This window comes from Sciurus carolinensis, chromosome 6 (genome assembly GCF_902686445.1).
Source record: "Sciurus carolinensis chromosome 6, mSciCar1.2, whole genome shotgun sequence".
Lineage (NCBI taxonomy): Eukaryota > Metazoa > Chordata > Mammalia > Rodentia > Sciuridae > Sciurus > Sciurus carolinensis.
The window spans coordinates 78,358,578-78,382,623 of NC_062218.1; the positions used below are offsets into that span (position 1 = coordinate 78,358,578).

The 24,046-nt window shown below is 37.4% G+C and overlaps 2 protein-coding genes across 4 annotated transcripts in view; both read right to left on the reverse strand.

Annotated features, from left to right (window-relative positions):
- Window positions 1-24,046, reverse strand: part of Fam172a (family with sequence similarity 172 member A) — a 487,402-nt gene that overhangs the window by 119,148 nt on the left and 344,208 nt on the right. The gene's annotated exons all lie outside the window — the stretch shown is intronic.
- Pou5f2 (POU domain class 5, transcription factor 2) lies at window positions 6,247-7,254 on the reverse strand. Its single transcript, XM_047555172.1, has one exon. The coding sequence runs from the start codon at window positions 7,252-7,254 to the stop codon at window positions 6,247-6,249; it is 1,008 nt and encodes a 335-aa protein (XP_047411128.1).

Genomic DNA, 24,046 nt, shown 5'->3' on the forward strand with positions numbered 1-24,046 from the left:
TTTTTTTCCCTTTTTGTTTATTCCATGTACTTTCTGCCTGTTTGTTTTCTGTTGTTAGTGGTGGTATAGCTGATTTAATTTCTTTATACTTTATTATCTTCTTTATACTTTATTTCTTTATATGCTTGTTGCTGTTTAATAGATTCCTTCTTTCTATGTGATGCTGGGGATCAAGCACGGCCACTTTAGTAGTTTGGATGTGGGTGCTGCTGCTGAGCTCTACTTCCAGCCCAACTCAGAGAAACTGCACCTGACAATAGTCACAAACAGCCCCACTTGAACCTTGACAGATATTCATCTTAAAAAATGTAAGGAAGAAAGTGTATTTGCTCTTTGTTGGACGGTATATTCTATAAATATCCATTAAATCCAAATTATTGATTGTGTTATTAAGATCTAAGGTTTAGATAAGAGCCCCTAGCCATAGACCTGGTCCTACGTAGGCATGGTAAGGGGTAGTCTGAAGTCATACTCCTGGAAATGCACCACCCATAGCAACAGTAGAGAGAAATAACACAATGGTGTGGACAATGAATCTATGGGGGACCTCAGCATAGATTATTGCTATATCCTATGAGCCCACATATTGCTGACAAGATTGGAGGAATAACCACAGAGGGTGCATCTCACATACTGTCTATGTCATGCTGCTTGAACTACCAGAGGGACCCTATTTCTTGCCAGTCATACAGAGAAAGGAGGTCCCTGAGGCTCTGACACAGTACACATCACATCAAAACTGTCTAACCATAGCCAAAGAAGCCACAGAAACTATACTATGAAGTACAAATGTAATTAAACTCAACATTACAAAATAAACTGATATCAAGAAAAGGTTGCTAATTAAGAAGGTTCTTACATTTAAGTATACAAATGTCAATATGGAAACACAAGAAAAATGAAAAACAAGACAACATGACACCTAAAGTAAATAAATCAATCTATACTGACTGATTCCAAAGATACTGAAGTGAATGAAATACTGGATGAAGAATTCAAGAGGATGATTTTTAAAAAGCTCAGTGAATTCCAAGAGGATACAAATTAAAATAGATAAATGAGTTTTATGGAAAAAATGCAGGATATGAATGAGAAATTCAATATAGAGATAGAGATTTTTAAAAAGAACCAAACAGAAATCAAGCAAATGCAAAGCTCAATAAGTGAGATTAAAAACTCAGGTGAAAGCCTCACCAATAGACTAGATTGTGTAGAAGAAAAAACATCAAGGCTTGAAGATAAGGTTAGGAAATTATCACATTCAGACAGTAATAGAGAAAACAAAAGAAAAAAAAGAATGAATGAATAAACAGAATATACAAGATCTCTGGGACACTATTAAAAGGCTAAACACATGCATAATTGAAATAGATAAAAGACCTATAGACTGAAAGAATATAAAACCTATTCTGCAGAAAGACAGCATAAAGTTCCCTGAATTTTGGCAATCAGTACAAAGAGGCATTTAGAACCCCAAACAGACATGACCAGAAAAGAATGCCTTCATTTTGCATTATAGTTAAACTGCAAAAAGAACAGAAAAAAGAAAGAATATTAAAAACTGCAAGAACGAAGCACCAAGTCACTTATAAAGGCAAATCCATCAAAATAACAGCAGGTTTCTCAATAGAAACCCTAAATTAGGCCAGGAAACATGAAATGACACATTTCCCATTCTGAAAGAAAATAACTGCCAACCTAGATTACTTTGCCCAGCAAAGTTATTCTTCAGAATTGGAGTATAAGTAAAGACCTTCCATGATAACAACAAACTAAGGGAATTCATGACTAGTAAACCAATGGGAATTCTCTACCCAGAAACAGAAGAATGAGAATCATGAGAGCATGGGAAAAAGAAATCTTACCAGAAGAGTAGATAAAGCAAATGAGAATTAGGAAAAAATCATTACTAATACAGAAAACTGTCAAGCTCTAAAATAAATTGGAGAGGAAATAACAAACATAAAATAGTCAAAACGAGAGAAAGAAAAACAACAAAATGATAGGAACAAGCACATTTCAATAATAAAATGTGAATGATGTTAATTCTCCAATTAAAAGATGCAGACAGGCTGGCTGTGTTAAAAATAAGATCCAACAATATGCTGCCTGCAAGAAATTTACCTTACCAGCAAAGACAAAGACCAAGAGTAAAAGAGTAAAACATGATATTCTAAGCAAATGGAATCTGAAAGAAAGCAGAAGTAGCTATACTAATGTCTGACAAAAAGACTGAGCCAAATCAGTTAGAAAAAACAAAATCACTGCATACCAATAAAGGAAACAATTCTTTAAGAAGACAGAATGATTGTAAACATTCAGTACTCAACAATGGAGCACTCAATTTTATAAAAACAAACAATATAGGATACAAAGGGAGAGGTAGGCTCCAATACAATAATGAGTAACTTCAGTACTCAACTCTTACCAACAGATAGATTATCCAGGCAAAAGAAATCAACAAAGAAACAACAGAGATAAATTATACTATAGATCAAAGGGGTTTAATGGATATCTACCGACTATTCCATTCAAGAGCTGCAGAACACACTTCTTTTCATCAGTATATGGAACTTTTTAAAAAATAGATCATATACTATGCCATAAAGCAGTCTTAACAAATTTTAAAAAGATGAAATAATTTCTTGTATCTCATCACATCATAATGAAATGAAATCAACAGCAAGACAAACCATAAAAATTATAACAACATGTGGAGATTGAAAAATACACTTGTGAACAAACAGTGGGTTTTGAAGAAATCAAAGTGGGGGAAATTAAAAATTTCCTAGAATGAAATGAAAATAGAAACACAACACACAAAGCTTGTGTGACATAGCAAAAGCAATACTAAAAGGAAAGTTTATAGTTATGACACAAAGTGAGAGAGAGAGTGAGAGAGAGAGAGAGAGCTCAAATAACTTGATGAATTTAAAAGTCTTAGAAAACCAAAAACAAACTAAACCCTAAATAAACAGAATGAAAGAAATAACAAAGACCAGGGCAGACATAAATGAAATAGACATTAAAAGGATGTTACTAAGTATCATTAAAACAAAGAGTTGGTTCTTTTAAAAGATAAAATTGACAAATTCTTGGCTAAAGAGAAAGAAGATTCAAATAAGTACCATTAGAGATGAAAAAGGGGATATTACAACAGATACCACCAAAATCAACAGGATTATTAGGGAATACTTTGAAAAACTATATGCCAATAAACTGCAAGATCTAGAAGAAATGAGCAAGTTTCTAGACATATAAGACCCACCAAAATTGAACCAAGAGGATACAAACTAAGCAGATCAATAACAATGAATGATACTGAAGCAGTAATACAAAGTCTCCCAGCAAAGAAAGACTAGAACTGGACAGATTCATTGTTGAATTTTACTGAACTTTCACACGCACTTCAAACTATTCCATAAAACTGAAAGGGACAGAACTCTTCCAAAATCATTTTACAAAGCCATTATTACCCTGCTTCCAAAAATTGATAAGAACACAACAACAACAACAATAACAAAACAAAACCAAAAAATGAAAATTATAGACCAATATCCTTGGTGAACATAACTACAAAAGTCCTCAATAAAGTTCTTGAAAACCGAATAGCATACTAAAAGGAGCACACACTAATGATCAAGTTGGTTTAATTTCAGGAGTGCAAAGGTGGTTCAACATACACAAATCAATAAATATAATACAGCACACAAAGAGAATCAAGGATAAAAATCAAACAATCATCTCAAAAGATGTAGAAAAAATCTTTGATAAAATCTAGTATCCCTTCAAAATAAAATCCCTCAATAAATTAGGTATACAAGGATCATATCTCAACATAATAAAAAGTACATATGACAAACCCATAGCCAGCATTATACTGAATGGGGTAAAACTGAAAACATTTTCTCTAAAATCAGGAGCAACACAAGAGTGTCCACTGTTACCACTCTTACTAATATAGTAATTGAAATTTTAGACAGAGCAATTACATAAGTCAAAGAAATGATAGGTATACAAACAGGAAAGGATGAAGTAAAATAATTTGTTTGCTGACAAAGTGATTCTATATTTTGAAAACCCTAAAGACTTCACCAAAAGACTCTGAGATAAATTGGGCAAAGTAGCAGGACACAAAACCAATATGCAAAAATTAGTAGCTTTTAAAAATACGATTAATTAATTCACCGATAAAGAAATCAAGAAAACAATCCTGTTACAACAGTCTTTTTAAACACACACACACACACACACACACACACACACACACGAACAAACAAAAACATAGGAATAATCCTAACCAAAGAGGTGAAAACTCCTATCATAAAAATTATAAAACACTGAAGAAAGTAATTGAAGAAAATCCTAGCGGATGGAAAGAGCTCCCACATTCATGGGAGAATTAATGTTAAAATGCCCATAATATAGAAAGCAATCTACAGATTCAATGCAATCCCCATGAAAATACCCATGACATTCTCTACAGAACTATAAACAACCATTTTAAAATTCATATTAAAGCACAAAGACCCTGAATAGCCAAAGCAATCTTGAGCAAAAAGAGCAATCAATTCTGGAGGCAATCCAATACCTGATTTTGAATTATACTGCAAAACCATTATAACAAAAACAGCATGGTACTGGAAATGAGATAGAATAGAGGACCCAGAAATAAACCCACACATTTTCAGTCAACTGACTCTCAATAAAAGTACCAAAAACATACATGGGAGAAAAGACAGCTTCTTTAACAAAGACCCAGAAAGGTAAGTATTGCACGTTTTCTCATATATATATGAAAAAAAAAAAAAAAAGAGAAAGAGAGATGACCTAAAAGTAGAAGAGAGACTATCATGGAAGGGGAAGGAGATTTGTGTGTGGGGTGGGGTGGGGGGGATAAAAAAGAGGAGAAAAGAAGGTGGACATGATCAAGACATGATACATGTTTGTATGGAAATGCCACAGTGAAACTCATTAATTTGTATAATTAATGCATTAAAAATTATGATATAAATATGTCTAGATAAATCCCTTACAAGATTTACTGAGGAAAAAGGCAAAACCTGACAAGATTAGTAAGTAAAAAAGAATTCATTAACTCAGGTATAATATATAGTGATGGAATTATAAGACAGATAATACTTGTGTATGTGTGGCAGCAGATCTGAAAAAAGGATTTTGCTTTGCTTGTTTTTGTTTGTTTGTTTGTTTGTTTTTTGCTTTTTGGTGCTGGGGATTAAACCAGGGGTGTTGTGCTTGGTAAGCATGAGCTCTACCACTGAAATACATTCTCACCCCTAAACAGGGATTAATGATTTACACCGAGTATATGATGATCAAAAACTGACCAAAATGAAAGTAGAAAAATAGAAAAGAACCAACATCAGGGAAAATGTTGGAGAAGTGATTTAAGATGTACAATGGCAAAAGTCATCAGGGAATTAGATCAAGTATCATAAACAAACTCTCAAAACTATTTCTGAATTCAGAAGTACAGAAAATTCTCAGGGGACATACCAAATGGAGCTGAAACTCAGAGAAGTATGCAGGAAGTTGGGCTGAAGTTACAGTTGTTCAGCTTGTCAATCTCAGTAACAAAGGGGTTTAGAAAGGAATAGAATGACTTCAGTGTCAGGATAGGAGACAAACCCAAAACATAAAGTGGACAGTTGAACTGAGACCCTGCACACAAAGCTGGGGCACTGGAAATAAGGAGGTGAATTAGAAAAAAAGGTAGCTTCTAAGTAAACTCATGTGTTTCAGCAAGGGCTCTGGGTGGGTTGTGTGTACTCCTTTCCTATGCTATTCTCAGGTCTTTCTGCAGGGGATACTATTATCCTGGATTTTGTGTTTATGCAAAGTGCTGCTTGTTTTTAATAAAAAATGGCAGACTGAAGTAGTCTTCCATGACTTGAATTTTTCACTCAATATTGTGTTTATGAGGAAAAAAAAAATCAAACCCTTTGCTTCCTGATAACCACAAGAAACAGACACAATCTTTGATGAATTAAAAGAGAAACAAAATATAGAAACTATATATTATTATATGCCTTAAAATCAATATTAGGGAAAACATAAAGCAGCTGTAAACTTCAACTTCCCCCCCAAATTTTTCCTAAACGATTCCCACCCTCATTTCCTAGTACATATTCTTAACTTCTTTAGACAGCCCTGAAATGAATCCCTGCAATGTTCTTAGCTTTCCCTTCCCCTCCCTCTCTTATCTTTCCCAGTGGGGCAGGCTCCTCAGCTTGAAAGCCTGGGGAGGCCCGGAGTGTTGGCTGGGGTACAGAGGAGGACTCCTCCCCCAGGAAAAGGGGTAGAAGAGTACACCTGTGTAAAGTAGGACCCTCCATGGTGGGGGAAATCAAAATGGAGCCCAGGTGTCAGGGGAAAGCACATTGGTGGCCCTGGGAAAGGAGGCCCGGCTGCTCCCACATTCTCCTGTGGGGAGGCATCGTTGATTGGCCGACTGCCCATCTGGTTCCGGTTATAAAACCAAATTCGGACCAAGTCCTTCTGCAGCCGGAGGTGCCCAGCGATGCGGCTGATTTGCTGGGGTGTAGGCTTTGGGCACTGCAAGAAGAGTTTCTCTAGGTTGTTTTTGATTCGTCTCTCCCTGCTTGCCCGTCTCCGCTTCCGAGCCTGCTGTAGAATCATCTCCATTTTGCATAAGCCCAGAAGGTTCTTGGCATCCACTTCATCTAGCCACATTTTCAGCAGCGGCCGCAGCTTCCACATGTTGGCGAGGCTGAGCTGCTGGGCCTCAAAGCGGCATATGGTTGTCTGGCTAAGCACCTTTCCAAACATAGCTCCCACAGCGAACCCCACATCAGCCTGCGAATACCCTAGGGTCATCCTCTTTAGCTTCAGCTCCTTGGCCAGCTGCTCCATCTCCTTTTTAATGGCTAGGACATCTTCTGGCAGCGTCAATTTTGGGAGGTTCCGCAGGGCAATGTAAGGTCCAGTATAAGTGCCCTCGGGGGGCCTCTGGTACCAGACTCCTATCTCGCCCGCTCCACAGGAGGCCATCCTGCTCCGGAATTCGTAAGGTAGGGGACCCAGTGGCACTCCCCACACATCAGGGCCTGGGAAAATGCCTGGCCCAACTCCTGGCTGGACCATCAGCTTGCGAGGAGTCACCCGGGCACTCAATAAGGTTGGAGTGTCAACCCTCATGGACACTGGCCCTCCGGAGTCACCTCCACCAATGGCTTGAAAGGGGTTCAAGTTTGAGGGCCTGTGTCCTGCCATGGGGTAGGCCCGCCCCCCCAGCAAGAGTCTGGTAGGAACTGATGGCTCTCGAGGACTGGAACAGCTACCAGCCTTACCCTCGAGCCCCACCCCCCAGTGGGCAGGGCACAGCGTGGTGAGCAAGAGGGTTATGGGTGTGGTTTTTTTGTGTGCAGAGGTGGGATAATCTTTCATACCCATTCAAAGGTAACTCCTCAGGTGTTCAGGGTTAAGGGAGTAAGTCCCTCTCTCTGGGCATTGCTCTCAACTCCAATCAAGGTACAACACTGGAGCTCTGGCTCTCCAATTGGTTTGGGGATCTTTAGTCACTGTCTCCATCTATCCCTGAGTGGAAGTCAGGTATTTACTTATAGCTCTTAGAAACTGAGGCATCTAATCCCTTCCTCCCATATCCCTTGAACTGCCTCTTGGCTTCACAAATGTTAATTAAATATCTATATGGCAGGTGTTGCTAAGGATGACCTTATGAACTATTCCCTCTCTACTATCTTGATTGCCAATACTGCCAACAGGTTCTCCTTTGCACATCCTCAGTCCCTGTGCCCTAAGAAATCTAGACACTTGTATTTGAATTTCTAGTTATCAATTTACTGCCTCAGATTCTACCCCGCCCCCATACTCTGCCAGATTCCACTCTCTAATTGGGATGGAGTTTCTTAACTAATTCTGTGTTTCTCCCACTAGTCCTTCAAGTCCTCATACAACAGAGAACTACCTGTTTCATCTTTCCTCCCCTGGAGACAGGTTTCTGGACTAGTGTTACTTGCTGTTCCCCAGTAAGGCTGTTCCCTGCAATATCTAACTTAACATCAGGCTCCTCTATCTGTGGTCCCTCTCCCATCAAAGACCAAAGGATCTTAATTTGTACCTCCATTACGCCCTAACTCAGGCATCCAGTCCTACGAAATCTAAGGAGGGAGGAGAAAGAAAAGATTGACCTTAAAATTTAAAAACTTTTAAAATTTAGCTTTCAAGGAAGAAGAGGACAATGACTTTGGCGGGATGATCCCAGCCTCTTACTCCTTCATTCTTCAACCCAATCATGATATAGTTTTGTCTCTACCCACATCTACTGAAACTGGTCTTCTTGAAATCACTGATATACTTCCAACTGTCAAATCCAACAGCATTTAAAAAAATTCTCATCCTATTCATTTTCTATGTAGTATCTGACAGATACTTCTTTTTGTTACTTCTCCATTTAAAATTTATATGAGATGCCAATAACAGTCAAATATGTATTCCAGCCCTGATTCTCTTCTAATTTCCTGTCCTGTATTTCCACTGCCCCAAATAAGATTCATTTTTCTGAGCTTCTAAATCTACCACCCAACTTTCAGGGACTTTGTGAGCTAGTTAATGGCATTATCACCCACTCAGCCACCCACACTTAAGCCCTGGAGTTGTCCTTGACCTTTCCCATATGCCACAGAACACCAAATCTTATAAACTGGTTCTCCTAAAACAATTGAACTCTACCATCTCCATGTGGGCCTTATCTTACTGATTTAATTCAAGTCACATAATTTCTCATCCGCACAATCACAATAACTTTATAACTGGGTTCTTGTGCTTCTCATTGGATTAATCCTGCATACTGTTGCTAGGGATAATTTTCCAAAAACCAAACCATACCTATCCAAACCTAACCAAAGGAAGCAAAAACTATATATCATTTTCTTCTTAAACTATCTTTAAAATCTAGTCTCTGTTTCTCCCGTTGACAAAGTGGGCATTTATATTCTTGAGCATGATACATGTGGCTCTTCACCCTTTAGTCCCTTGCTACACCATACTCCTGCAAAGATTATCTCACATTGCATTATAGATGCCACCCTTTTATGCCCATTGTGTCCTTTGTTTATGCTGTTCCTTCTGCCTGAAATAGCTTCTCATACTTCTTGTCTCATTCTTTCATATCATTCAGGATTATACTCAAATGTTCTCTCATTAGAGAGGATGTCCCTGAATATCCTATTTAAAATACTACATCCCTGCTACTCTCTGTTCCCTTTCTTAAAATACTTTATTTATTTATTTATTATTATTATTATTTTTTGGTGTGCCACGTATCATCACCTAATATATATTTGTCTATTTGTTTATTGTGTGTTTATCTATGGCCAAGAGGGACTTCATCTAGTTCACTGCTGTGTCTACAGTGTCTACAATACTACCAGACACATGAAAGTGCTCTGTACATATCTGTGGAATAAATGAAGTATGCTGTGCTTTCCATCACCCTTAAGACTCAGTTTAGGTGTCACCTTATGGTGAGCCTTCTCTCAGGCAGACAAGAGTTTGTTACTGGTTCTCCTAAAACAATTGAACTGAGCACTTTGTGGTGCTCCTCTTGTACTTAATATAATTTTTATTATAATATTACTAGTAACAAAGTTACTATCAGTAAATATCAGTAGTTATTTATTTTATGCCTCTGTCTCTCCAGTGAGAGTATGAGGTACTCAAGGAAATGCATGTAGGCGTTATAAAGCCTGGAACATAATAGAACCTTGAATGATACAGTGTTCAATAATGTTTGCTGAATGAAAGAATATCTTATAATTCTTAGAGTAATACCCATTTAATTATAGTCTAAAAATGAGAAACCTGACTTTCCCAGGTGTCTTTCCATCTTTTCTCTCTCATATCAGAACAAGACCCCCTTCTTAGAAGAGGGTAGTAGCCTCAGATTAAATCAAATTCAGTAGTTGTAGATAGGTCTTGAAACAATGGCAGAGGGAGAAGAAGAATCAGGGAAATCAACTGCCATCTCCACAGGTTGTCCATCTGATTCATCTGTTTTATTTGTCTGTATTTCCACTTACAACCTCTGCTAGAAGGTGTACTGGTTAAAGGTAGAGTCCTTGTCTGTCTGTTTACCATTAGATCCTCCAGCACCTGGAACTATATCTGGCATATATTGGGAAACCAAGAAATAGTCATTTAACATTAAAAATTAATCTTTGCAGCATTAATGGTGAAAATACTTCTATATTTGCCTTGAATTAGATTTTAAGATAACAGTCTATGAAAAATAGTTTAGAATACACAGAATTTCATTTAAAATCATTTTGCTGGTATTTATTCTATATTATACCTACATGTGATTTTTTTTTTCAAAATCGTAAAACAACCAGTGTCTGCCAAACAGAATGAAAAGTGGATCACTTTTTATTGATGGAGAGAGAGCGCGAGCAATTGTATATTAATAACATATTGAAAACAGCTAATCTGCACAAGAGAACCACAGAGAAAAAGTTCATTAGTTGTTTATAAACAAGAGTTGAATAAAAATGTTTTCAGCCAATTGGAAAAAAGTCCACATGAATGTAAGCTAAGTCTTATTATATTAATGAGTTAAAACAGTGACCCAAAACATTGACAAAATTAAAAAAATAAGGTTATATTAATTTGATGGGGTTTGAAATTAACTTGTGTGCTCTCAGTGAAGGCTTTCTTTGTACTTGGATCTGATTGGCCTATGTGTGTATCTCCTGGTTCACGCATAGAAACCACAAAGAAAATTTCACATTCTTAAGGGAAGTATTGTATAATCTTAGAAGTATGTTTAATATGCTCTGGAACTGAGGTGATCAGGGAAAACAAGCAGGAAAGGTCAATCCATCACCTTCAACAAATATGGGGACTTCTTAGAAAGTGATTAGATTAAAATGTAAGAATCAGGCCAGTCTTATCCACAGGGAATTACAGATTAAGAATAAGAAACACATGGTCCCAGGCTCCTGTGTATTTATAATCTAAATGGAAGAAAAGAGAAACTTCAGGAGAGTAGGACAGCCAAATCTACCCAAAGAAGAGAGTTATCTATTAACAGGATCTTTAGAATTAAGGGGGTTTTCTGTACAAGTTGTTTTAAATAGAAATGCACAAAGTGTCAGGATTTGTGTTATTGAGTTACATTTAAATATTGCCTATTTTAAGGAGGCAAAACTAACTGCAAGGACTGACTTATGGTAAGAAGCAGGAAACAGTGGAGGCAGAGTTAGTAATAAATATCCTTGATATGCTTGACTCAATTTTTTGGGAAATCTTGTCTATTTACTCTGGACCAGAGTGTTCTCATTCCTTTCTGAACTTACTGCCTTTTCTGCTCAGATATATTTGTGTTGTTAAACAACTGGAATTTCATGTTTTAGCTCTCTAACTAGGAGATAAAGAAAGCCCCAAATGGATATTATAGATACCATTTATTTTGGATTTATGTACCAGGTAATGTGCTAATGTATGAGCTATCCACAGTGCTCTAAGTATATTAAATCCATGAAAACATTTGGATGTGAAGGTGATCTGTTGTTAACTTAATGTCATCCTTTTGGTCAGTTATTGCTCTGGCTAGGAAAGCAATCTGTATTCAAATACATCTCTCTCAAAGTTGCTCATGCTCCAGATAGAAAAGAACAGGTTTTGTTCAAGACTGTGTGAGAAGTCTCCTAGTAGAGGCCTCAAAGGAAAAAAGAGACAAAACGAAATTTCTTTGAATGCAGTTAAATAAACAGAGCTAAAACAAGAATGATGTCCAAGTCAGAGAGAAAAGCAAGGCAGACTAAAGGGTGCTGATCTTTATCTATCCTCTTCCACAAATGTCATAGTAAGTTCAAATTGACCAGGCATTGTGATGTAAAGGCACAATCAGAAGGGCAAGTACAAAACAGCAGGAACCATGTTAGTTAAGGAACAAGACAAAAGACAAAAGCAGGAGACAAAGATTAGTCACTGGGAAGTCCTTAGGTCTAGAAAGTAAACCAGGGATCCAGGAAAACTCTGGTAGCTAAGTATTGTAAGGAAAAATGTCTCCCTCCCACCTCATGGTGAGAAAGTTAACATCATACATTACAAGTTAATTCACTGAAAACTACCTCAAAATAACATTGAAATGATTAAACTGTTGATCTTTCATGTGGATCTTCAAGTGCTAAATATATAAGCAAAATGAAACATCAAAGTTATATAGCAAATAAAAACTAATAAGGTAATACAATAAAACATTAAAGTTACAGCATGGAAAAAAGCTAATGAAATCAATGTAGTTACAAAAATAGAATCATTTACTGCTCTATGAGAAAATTTTCATGATAGATAACAATACCATTTTTTTTTTTTTGCATAGGGGACAACAGAGAAAAAGAACATGGGTAAAAGGATAGTTGTCTGTGAATAACACAATATAAGATGCTTTTACTTTTATAAAATATACATAGAAAAGCTAGAATGTAGCAGTACTGCCAATACAGAATCTCTTTAGCTTCAGATTAAAATTATGAAGAACTATTTTTCCCTTTTTGTTGTCATTTAAAAAATTACTTTACAAAATGACTCTGTTGTGATGTGATTGCTGCTTAGAAATGAATGCTATGACACAAATATGGTACAATCACAGAAAACACAGAGAGTTTTAGAGTATACAGAGAAAATGCCCTCCATTTTTATTCTGTAGATCTCAGATGTTCAAGAGTTATGAACTTCCTGTGCTAAAAAATAACATGAAGTATAAAACTCTACAGCCTTTACCAGAAACTGTGATGAGTTTTAACTATCTGTGTAAGGCAGGCACAGCAGCTGAGTGAAAGGGGCTGAGTGGAAAAGTACTGTGGTGATGAGTCAGGTACATTCATAGAGACTGATAAACTTGGAAGGTTTTTGTTATGCCAGGCATGATTTAAACTAACATTTTAGCTGACTCTGCCCTTATTACAGAAGAAAAGCTTTAAGGATATTCTGGCATTGATTACTCTAGTCACAGTACAGTCACTATCTTCTACATTCAAATTTTCACTCTGCTTCAACTTTAGAACCAGAGATGCATAACTGGTTTAACAAAAAATTTTCCATTACACTGCACAGTAAAATACACACAACAGAAATGACAGTTTATGACCAGTGAAACCAATAATTCAGGATACACATGGGCTCAGAGAAGTAAATGAGTAGTAGAATAGAATTTCTGTTTACAACGGATAACTCTTTCAGGTGATAAAGAGAATTTTTTTTTTTTAAATAAAGAGATTCCAAATTAACTGACTGATGTTATCACCACCACCAGGTTGGGGCCTTAGTGAATTTCTCTTGAATCTCTTTAAGAAACTATTAACTGAAGTAAGCCAAACAGAGTCATCATGCCTTTTTTGAAAACAAAACAAAACAAAACAAAACAAAACCCCTTATTTTAGGTGATGTTAAAGGCAGTAATGACCAATGGAAATTTCAAGATATAATACCAAACCTACGATTTTAAGCAGAAACTTACCTAAACATTTAGATAAAAACTTATTTTAGCATTTTAAACCGGATAAAGCTTTAACCAGCTTATCAAACTCAAAACCTCTTCCTAAGTCACCTCACTTTAAATCCAAGCCTTAAGGAAAACTGATCAGGTTGTCAGCCTTTCTTCTGAGCTAGACTCATCCCCAAATCAAACTATCTAAAGTTCATTGCTTGAGCTCTTAGGAGGCTGTTCTTCATTCTATGTGAGCTCTTAGGAGTCTGTTCTTCATTCTACTCAGAAAACATCAGGCAGATGAAGGTTTCATTTCCCAAAGGCCTCAGAACTCTAGGAAGCAATTACATCAAACTGACTATGAATGGAAAAGTAAAAGCAAGATTTCTACCAATAGTTATTTAATATAAATTTTATCTTTCTGAATATTGAGCTATACATCTATTTGATTTATGAAGTGCAAAAAGGTGTACAGTAAAATGTATAGCATTTTTCTTTTCCCTCCCTCCTCCTTCCTCCCTCTCCTTCTCTCCTTCCTTCCTTACCCTCTCCCCAACCTCACCGTGTGTGTGTGTGTGTGTGTGTGTGTGTGTGTGTGTGTGTGTGTGTGTACGTACGTACTACGGATAGAAGCCAGGGAGACTATATCACTGAGTCACATGCCCAGCCCTTTTTATTTATTTTTTTTTATTTTGAGACAAAGTCTGACTAAGTTGCCCAGGTTAGCTCAAACTTGCAATCTTCTTGCCTCAGTCTTTTTTTTTTTTTTTTTTATTGTATACAAATGGGATACATGTTGTTTCTCTATTTGTACATAGAGTCAAGGCATACCATTTGTGTAATCATACGTTTACATAGGGCAATGATGTTTATTTTTTTTCCTTCCCCCCCCACCCCTCCCACCCCTCTTTTCCCTCTACACAGTCCTTCTTTCCTTCATTCTTACCGCTCTCCTTATCCCTAACCCTAAACCTAACCCTAAACCTAATGCTAACCCCTCCACCCCCCATTATATGTCCTCATCCGCTTATCAGCGAGATCATTCGTCCTTTAGTTTTTTGAGATTGGCTTATCTCACTTAGCATGATATTCTCCAATTTCATCCATTTGCCTACAAATGCCATAATTTTATCATTCTTCATTGCGGAGTAATATTCCATTGTATTTATATATGCCACAGTTTCTTTATCCATTCATCAACTGAAGGGCATCTAGGTTGTTTCCACAATCTGGCTATGGTGAACTGAGCAGCAATGAACATTGATGTGGCTGTATCTCTGTAGTATGCTGATTTTAAGTCCTTTGGGTATAGGCCAAGGAGTGGGATAGCTGTGTCAAATGGTGTTTCCATTCCAAGCTTTCTGAGGAATCTCCATACTGCTTTCCAGAGTGGCTGCACTAATTTGCAACCCCACCAGCAATGTATGAGTGTTCCTTTTTCACCACATCCCCGCCAACACCTATTGTTGCTTGTATTCTTTTTTTTTTTATTGTATACAAATGGGATACATGTTGTTTCTCTATTTGTACATAGAGTCAAGGCATACCATTTGTGTAATCATACGTTTACATAGGGCAATGATGTTTATTTTTTTTCCTTCCCCCCCCACCCCTCCCACCCCTCTTTTCCCTCTACACAGTCCTTCTTTCCTTCATTCTTACCGCTCTCCTTATCCCTAACCCTAAACCTAACCCTAAACCTAATGCTAACCCCTCCACCCCCCATTATATGTCCTCATCCGCTTATCAGCGAGATCATTCGTCCTTTAGTTTTTTGAGATTGGCTTATCTCACTTAGCATGATATTCTCCAATTTCATCCATTTGCCTACAAATGCCATAATTTTATCATTCTTCATTGCGGAGTAATATTCCATTGTATTTATATATGCCACAGTTTCTTTATCCATTCATCAACTGAAGGGCATCTAGGTTGTTTCCACAATCTGGCTATGGTGAACTGAGCAGCAATGAACATTGATGTGGCTGTATCTCTGTAGTATGCTGATTTTAAGTCCTTTGGGTATAGGCCAAGGAGTGGGATAGCTGTGTCAAATGGTGTTTCCATTCCAAGCTTTCTGAGGAATCTCCACACTGCTTTCCAGAGTGGCTGCACTAATTTGCAACCCCACCAGCAATGTATGAGTGTTCCTTTTTCACCACATCCTCGCCAACACCTATTGTTGCTTGTATTCTTGATAATCGCCATTCTAATTGGGGTGAGATGAAATCTTAGGGTAGTTTTGATTTGCATTTCCCTTATTACTAGGGATGTTGAACATTTTTTCATATATCTCTTGATTGCTTGTACATCTTCTTCTGTGAAGTGTCTGTTCATTTCCTTAGCCCATTTGTTGATTGGATTATTTGTATTCTTCGTGTAGAGTTATTTGAGTTCTTTATACATTCTGGAAATTAGCGCTCTATCTGAAGGATGGTTGGCAAAGATATTCTCCCACTCTGTAGGCTCTCTCTTCACATTTCTGATAGTTTCCTTTGCTGAGAGAAAGCTTTTAAGTTTGAATCTATCCCAGTTGTTGATTCTTGCTTTTATTTCTTATGCTATGGGAGTCCTGTTAAGGAAGTCTGATCCTAAGCCAACAAGTTGAAGATTTGGACCTACTTTTTCTTCTATAAGATGCAGGGTCTCTGGTCTGATTCCGAGGTCCTTGATCCATTTTGAGTTGAGTTTTGTGTAGGGCGAGAGATAGGGGTTTAATTTCATTCTATTGCATATGGTTTTCCAGTTTTCCCAGCACCATTTGTTGAAGAGGCTATCTTTTCTCCATTGCATATTTTTGGAACCTTTGTCTAGTATGAGAAAATTGTATTTATTTGGGTTTGTGTCCATGTCCTCTATTCTGTACCATTGATCTACCTGTCTATTTTGGTACCAATACCATGCCGTTTTTGTTACTATTGCTTTGTAGTAGAGTTGAAGATCTGGTATTGCAATACCCCCTGCTTCGCTCTTGCTACTGAGGATTGCTTTAGCTATTCTAGGTTTTTTATTCTTCCAGATGAATTTCATAATTGCTTGCTCTGTTTCTGCAAGGTCCATCATTGGGATTTTAATTGGAATTGCATTGAATCTGTATAGCACTTTAGGTAGTATAGCCATTTTGACAATATTAATTCTTCCTATTCAAGAACATGGGAGATCTTTCCATCTTCTAAGGTTTTCTTTAATTTCTTTCTTTAGTGTTCTGTAGTTCTCATTGTAGAGGTCTTTCACCTCTTTTGTGAGATTGATTCCCAAGTATTTTATTTTTTTCGATGCTATTGTGAATGGGGTAGTTTTCCTAATTTCTCTTTCTGAAGATTCATCACTTATGTATAAAAATGCATTGGATTTATGAGCATTGATCTTGTAACCTGCTACTTTACTGAATTCACTTATGAGTTCTAAAAGTTTTCTGGTAGAATTTCCAGGTTCCTCTAAATATATAATCATGTCATCAGCGAACAGGGATAGTTTGAGTTCTTCTTTTCCTATTCCTATCCCTTTAATTTCTTTGGTTTATCTAATTGCTCTGGCTAGAGTCTCAAGGACGATGTTGAATAGAAGTGGTGAAAGAGGGCATCCCTGCCTTGTTCCAGTTTTTAGGGGGAATGCTTTCAGTTTTTCACCATGTAGAATGATATTGGCCATGGGCTTAGTGTAGATGGCCTTTATAATATTAAGGAATGTTCCCACTACCCCAATTTTTTCTAGTGTTTTGACCATGAAGGGATGCTGTATTTTATCAAATGCTTTTTCTGCATCTATTGAAATAATCATGTGATTCTTAACTTTAAGTCTGTTGATATGGTGAATGACACTTATTGATTTCGGGATGTTGAACCAACCTTGCATCCCTGGGATAAAACCCACTTGATCGTGCTGCACTATCTTTTTAATATATATTTGTATGCGATTTGCTAAAATTTTGTTGAGAATTTTTGCATCGATGTTCATTAAGGATATTGGTCTGAAATTTTCTTTCCTCAATGTGTCTCTGTCTGGTTTAGGTATCAGGGTGATATTGGCTTCATAGAACGAGTTTGGGAGGGTTCCCTCCTCTTCTATTTCATGGAATACTTTGAGGAGTATTGGAATGAGCTCTTCTTTAAAGGTTTTGTAGAACTCGACTGAGAACCCATCTGGTCCTGGACTTTTCTTTGTTGGTAGGCTTTTGATGACCTCTTCTATTTCATTGCTTGAAATTGGTTTATTTAAGTTGTGTATGTCCTCCTCGTTCAGTTTAGGTAATTCATATGTCTCTAGAAATTTGTTGATGTCTTCGAGGTTTTCTGTTATGTTGGAGTATAGATTTTCGAAATAGCTTCTAATTATGTTTTGTATTTCACTCATGTCTGTTGTGATGTTTCCTTGTTCATTCCAAATTTTAGTAATTTGAGTTTTCTCCCTCTTTCTCTTTGTTAGTGTGGCTAAGGGTTTATCAATTTTATTTATTTTTTCAAAGAACCAACTATTTATTTTGTTAATTTTTCCAATTGTTTCTTTTGTTTCGATTTCGTTGATTTCGGCTCTGATTTTAACTATTTCCTGTCTTCTACTACTTTTGGTGTTGGTCTGCTCTTCTTTTTCTAGGACTTTGAGCTGTAGTGTTAAGTCGTTTATTTGTTGATTTCTACTTCTTTTTTTGAATGCGCCCCATGAAATAAATCTTCCTCTAAGTACTGCTTTCATAGTGTCCCAGAGATTTTGATATGATGTGTCTTTGTTCTCGTTTACTTCTAAGAATTTTTTTATTTCCCTCCTGATGTCTTCTGTTATCCATTCATCATATAATAGTGTATTATTTAATCTCCAGGTATTGGCGAAGTTTCTGTTTTTTATTCTGTCATTTATTTCTAATTTCAATCCATTATGATCTGATAGAGTACAAGGTAGTATCTCTATCTTCTTGTATTTGCTAACAGTAGCTTTGTGGCATAAAATATGGTCTGTTTTAGAGAAGGATCCATGTGCTGCTGAGAAGAAAGTGTATTCGTTCTTTGTTGGATGGTATATTCTATATATGTCTGTTAAGTCTAAATTGTTGATTGTGTTGTTGAGATCTATAGTTTCTTTATTCAATTTTTGTTTGGACGATCTATCCAGTGGTGAGAGAGGTGTGTTAAAATCGCCTAGTATTATTGTGTTGTGGTCTATTTGATTTCTGGAATTGAGAAGGATTTGTTTGACGTACGTGGATTAGCCAATGTTCAGGGCATAGATATTTATGATTGTTATGTCTTGCTGATTTATGCTTCCCTTAAGCAGCATGTAATGTCCTTCTTTATCCCTTCTGACTAGTTTTGGCTTGAAGTCCACATTATCTGAGATGAGGATGGCTACTCCAGCTTTTTTGCTGTGTCCGTGTGCATGGTATGTTTTTCCTCATCCTTTCACCTTTAGTGTATGGGTGTCTCTTTCTATGAGATGAGTCTCTTGCAGGCAGCATATTCTTGGATTTTTCTTTTTAATCCAATCTGCCAGTCTATGTCTTTTGATTGATGAGTTCAGGCCATTAACATTCAGGGTTTTTATTGTGATATGATTGGTATTCCCAGTCAATTGACTCATATTTGTTTTTGATATGATTTGGTTTCTCCTTTATTTGGCTATTCCTTTAGGCTAGCACCTCCTGTTGCTGACTTGCATCGTTGTTTTTCATCTCTTCCTCATGGAATATTTTGCTTAGAATGTTCTGTAATGCTGGCTTTCTTTTTGTAAATTCCTTTAGCTTTTGTTTATCATGGAAGTATCTTATTTCATCGTCAAATGTGAAGGTAAGTTTTGCTGGGTATAAGATTCTTGGTTGGCATCCGTTTTCTTTCAGGGCTTGGTATATGTTGTTCCAGGCCCTACTAGCTTTTAGGGTCTGGATTGAAAAATCTGCTGATATTTTTATTGGTTTCCCTCTGAATGTAATTTGATTCTTTTCTCTCGCGGCCTTTAAAATTCTGTCTTTATTTTGTACGTTAGGTATTTTCATAATAATGTGCCTTGGTGTGGGTCTGTTGTAATTTTGTATGTTTGGAGTTCTGTAAGCCTCTTGTACTTGGTTTTCCATTTCATTCTTCAGATTTGGGAAATTTTCTGATATTATTTCATTGAATAGATTGTTCATTCCTTTGGTTTGTTTCTCTAAGCCTTCCTCAATCCCAATAATTCTTAAATTTGGCCTTTTCATGATATCCCATAATTCTTGTAGATTCTGTTCATGATTTCTTACCATCTTCTCTGTTTGGCCAACTTTGTTTTCAAGATTAAATAATTTGTCTTCAATGTCTGAGGTTCTGTCTTCCAGGTGTTCTATCCTATTGGTTATGCTTTCTATGGAGTTTTTAACTTGGTTTATTGTTTCCTTCATTTCAAGTATTTCAGTTTGCTTTTTTTTCAGTATCTCTAACTCTTTATTGAAATGATCTCTTGCTTCCCGTATTTGGTCTTTTAACTATTGATTGGTGCGATCATTTAATGCCTGTATTTGCTCTTTCATCTCCTCATTTGCTTCCCTGATGGTTTTAATTATGTACATTCTGAACTCCCTTTCTGACATTTCTTCTGCTGTGCCGTCATTGGGTTTTATTGATGTAGTATCTAGGTTTGTTTGGGACATTTTCTTCCCTTGTTTTCTCATATTGGTCAGCTGTCAGTGGGACCCTGAGATATTGCAGATTTCCGCTATTGGCTTATAGTGTCCCTGTAGATTTCCAGTGTATCACCTCCCAGCCTTCAGTATCCTGATGTCTTGGAGGAATTTGATAATGCAGTGCGTCCGAAGAAAGCTGCCCCTAGCCCCCTACTGGTTCTAGGGTTTGGAGCTGGCTCTGTGCGGAAAGGCTCTCACTGGGGGCCTGCACCGTGCAGCTGGCCGTGTGGGAGGAGCCCACCGCCGGAGTGCGCAGGGCTACCTGGGGAAGACTCTAGCTGCCCTGCCCTGCTCTGATAAGCCACCCCTATCTGTGCCTGCCACCCGGCCGAGCTTTACCCAGTGGGCAGACTCACCCTTGGCTCTATTTCGGTCCGAGTCTCTCAATGCCTCCCCTTCTTAACTCCTGGGTTCTGGAGCGACTGGGGGTGCAGTCACCCTCTAGGCCGCCATCTTGGATTGCCCCGTGGAAAGAGCCTGCGGCCAGAGTGGGCAGAGCCGCCTGAAGAGGTCTCTGGCTGCCCTGCCCTGATCCCAGAGGCTGCTTGCGATTAAAGCTCTCCGTTGGTTCGGGGACTTGTGGCTGGCTCTATGTAGAAAGCCTCTCACTGGGCGGTCTGCTCTGAGAAGCTAGCCTTGAAAGGCACCTCTCACCGCAGGGGTCCAGGCTGCTTGGGGATGTCTCTGGCTGCCCTATCCTGGTCCCTGAAGCTGCTTGCGTGCCGGAGTACACTGGGAGTACGCTGCGCTGCCTCCGGGACTTGGAGCTTGTTCTGGTCAGAAAGGCTCTCACTAGGGGGCCTGCTCCGAGAACCTGGAGAAGCTGGCTGTGTGGGCGGGGCCTACTCTAGCTGGAGTGCGCAGGGCTGCCCGTGGAAGACTCTAGCTGCCCTGCCCGGCTCCGATAAGCCACCTCTATCTGGGCCTGCCACCTGGGCCGAGCTTTACCCAGTGGGCAGACTCACCCGTGGCTCTATTTCAGTCTGAGTCTCTCAATGCCTCCTCTTCTTAACTCCTGGGTTCTGGAGCGACTGGGGGTGCAGTCATCCTCTAGGCCGCCATCTTGGATCGCTCCTTGCCTCAGTCTTTTAAGCATTTCTTTCCATTTTTATTTTGGAATACCACATCCATTGGCAAGTGGTAACAGGTCAACTTCCAGCTAGAGTTCTACATTTTGTTTATACAAAATTTTCTGTAATAATTTAAATTCAAGAAAGACTTGGTCTTTTTGATTGAAACAAATGCAGATGATACACAAGGAAGAAATCAACGAATTTAAAGACATTTCTCGTAAGAATATGTTCCAGGGCAGGTGTCATTTTGAAAGGAAGACAATGTGTTAAAGAACTGATGGGCTTTCAGGGTTGAAGGAGCATATGGAAGAATAGGATATTAGAAGAAAGAAGAGTCAAAGAGAAAGGGTTTAGCACAGAATTTAAGGAGGAGACTTAAGGGAATGAAGAAATAGGGTAGAAAACCGAAGAATAGTAAAATAAGGAATTTAAATGCTGTACTTTTATAGAATATATATCAAGAGGCATGGAGAGCAACCCTATGACAAGACATGACTAGAATTAAGGATGGAGCTAACTTAGAAAAAGCAAAGATACAAGCAAGAAAGAAATGTCAGAAAGTTTTCAAATTCTCAAATACTGAAAAGTAGTGAATAATTTTCCTAAAACTTGACTTGTTGGACAAAATAATAGCTTATAGTAACTACAGGACATCCTTCCTTTGCATAGTATGTGAGACTATAAAAATGACCATATAACCTGAAACTGTGCAAAGTGATCAAAATAATCAAGTAGGAAAAATTATCATTGCCATGCAACCTTTAAAATTTGGTCAAAATATTAAAAAGCTTCTTGGTATCAGCTAAAAATGAATAGAGGAATGAAAAAAATAAAGCTTATTTTATTTAGTACACTGTAATTTAGAACACAGAGAGACCAAGAATTAATGCTTTATTTCTTTGTAAAAAATTTAAGATGAACAATGGTTGCCTTCTTGTCATATAATTTAAAACATGGTTCATATCTTTTCTGTGCCTGGGCACAATGTTATATTCCTAGGTTTAGGTCAGCTTCCAACATTTTATCCTTTGCACTTCCAATGTTGTGAAATATCTCTGAGAGTTCATTTAATGTAAGGGTAGCTAAGTTTTGTCTTTTTGGTCTGAATTTGTTTTTGCTAGCATCACTTTCTCTAAGACATCTTCATCCTTTTTGTTACAAACATTTTCCAATTTCATTTTCACTGTTTAATATTTTTGTTGCACCTCTATTTTTAAGTCTCTCTTTTGCTCATTCATTTTTATAAAACAGGAGACAATGATATCTGTGTGTGAAATGAAAATAGATATAATGTGATCAATTTAGTGGCAGATTTTGAAAGAAGAGATAATATTGGTCATTGATGTATGTCTGTTATTTGCATAGAGATTGTGGACTGAAGGGTTAGTGGCAAAGTTTGTACTTTTGTAGTTACTCACTGTATGAGTCAGAATTCTCTAGAGGAACAGAATCAACAGGAAGTATAATTATAAAAAGGGGATTTATTAGATTTGCTTATACAACCAGAAGTTCGATAGTCCACAATGGCCATCTGCAGGCTGGAGAGCTGGAAGAACCAGTAGGCTGCAGAAGCCCCAGAATAAAAGGGATCAATAGTGCTACCCCAGTCACTGGAGAATCACTGGCAGAATCTGCTTCGGAGGACTGGAGTTGTGGCTCAGTGGTACAGCGCTTGACTGGCATGTGTGAAGCCCTGGGTTCAATACTCAGCACCACATATAAAAAAATAAAATAAAAGAATCTGCTTTGAAAGAGTGAAGAAGCAAGATTCTAATATCTTCAGACCATTGAAGCAGCAATTGAGAACCCGTTCCAAAAAGAGTCTGGCTTACATCTGCATCTGCTTCCTTGTTCTTCCAACTTTTATTCCATCCAAGTCAACATCCTATTGGGTGGTACTGCTCATGCTTAGGGAGGGTCTCCACTTCAGTTCACTCTCCCACATTCCAATCATTCCTAGACACACCCTCACTGACACACCCAGAAGCTTCTTAATCATCAACATCTCTTAATCCAATCAAGTTGACAATTCAAATTAACCATTATACTCACAGTTAATGTATTGGTAATAAAATTTTGAACTTTGTATTTTGGGGGATTGATGTTATATAACTAAGTCATGAAAACTAAAATTTGTGTATATTAAAACTATACAAAATAAGGATTGCCTGTAATTATGAAGTCCTTCCTGTACATATGTGAGGTACTATTTTAAGAGTTTTATATATTATTTCACTTAATTGTCAGTATAAGCTAATGAAAAAAATTAGTATTGCCTCATTTTACAAATGGTGTGATTGTAGATATTCACCAGGCCACATTATGGAATTAATTATCTATATTGGGGAGAATATAAATTACCCATGGTCATGATAAATCCAAAGTTCTTCTCAATAGTGCTGACTTCTAATATAAAATAGTATGGAGTGACAAGTAACATATATTCATCTGGAATGTATATCTAGAGTAAAATGTCAGATTCTCACAATAGAAGGAAGTATAGAAGGAAGGTAGACATATTCAGAATATGCACTATTTCTTAAATGTATCAGAGAAAGATCTCTACAACAAAAACTATAGAATGCTGCATAAAGTAACTGAATAAGACCTCCCATGTTCTTGAATTGGCAGAATTAATATTAACAAAATGGACATACTACAAAAAAACGAAAAGCAAACAAATAAAAAATACTATAGTCAATGCTTTCTCCATCAAAATACCAGTGACATTCTTCACAGAACTAGAAAAAGATAGCCCTAAAATTTATCTGGAACAATAAAAGACCCAGAATAGCCAAAGCAATAATGAGCAAAAAGAGTAATGCTGAAAATATAATA

Coding starts and splice junctions, on each gene's coding strand:
- Pou5f2 (XM_047555172.1), bottom strand. CDS start 7,254: ATGGCAGGACACAGGCCCTCAAACTTGAACCCCTTTCAAGCCATTGGT.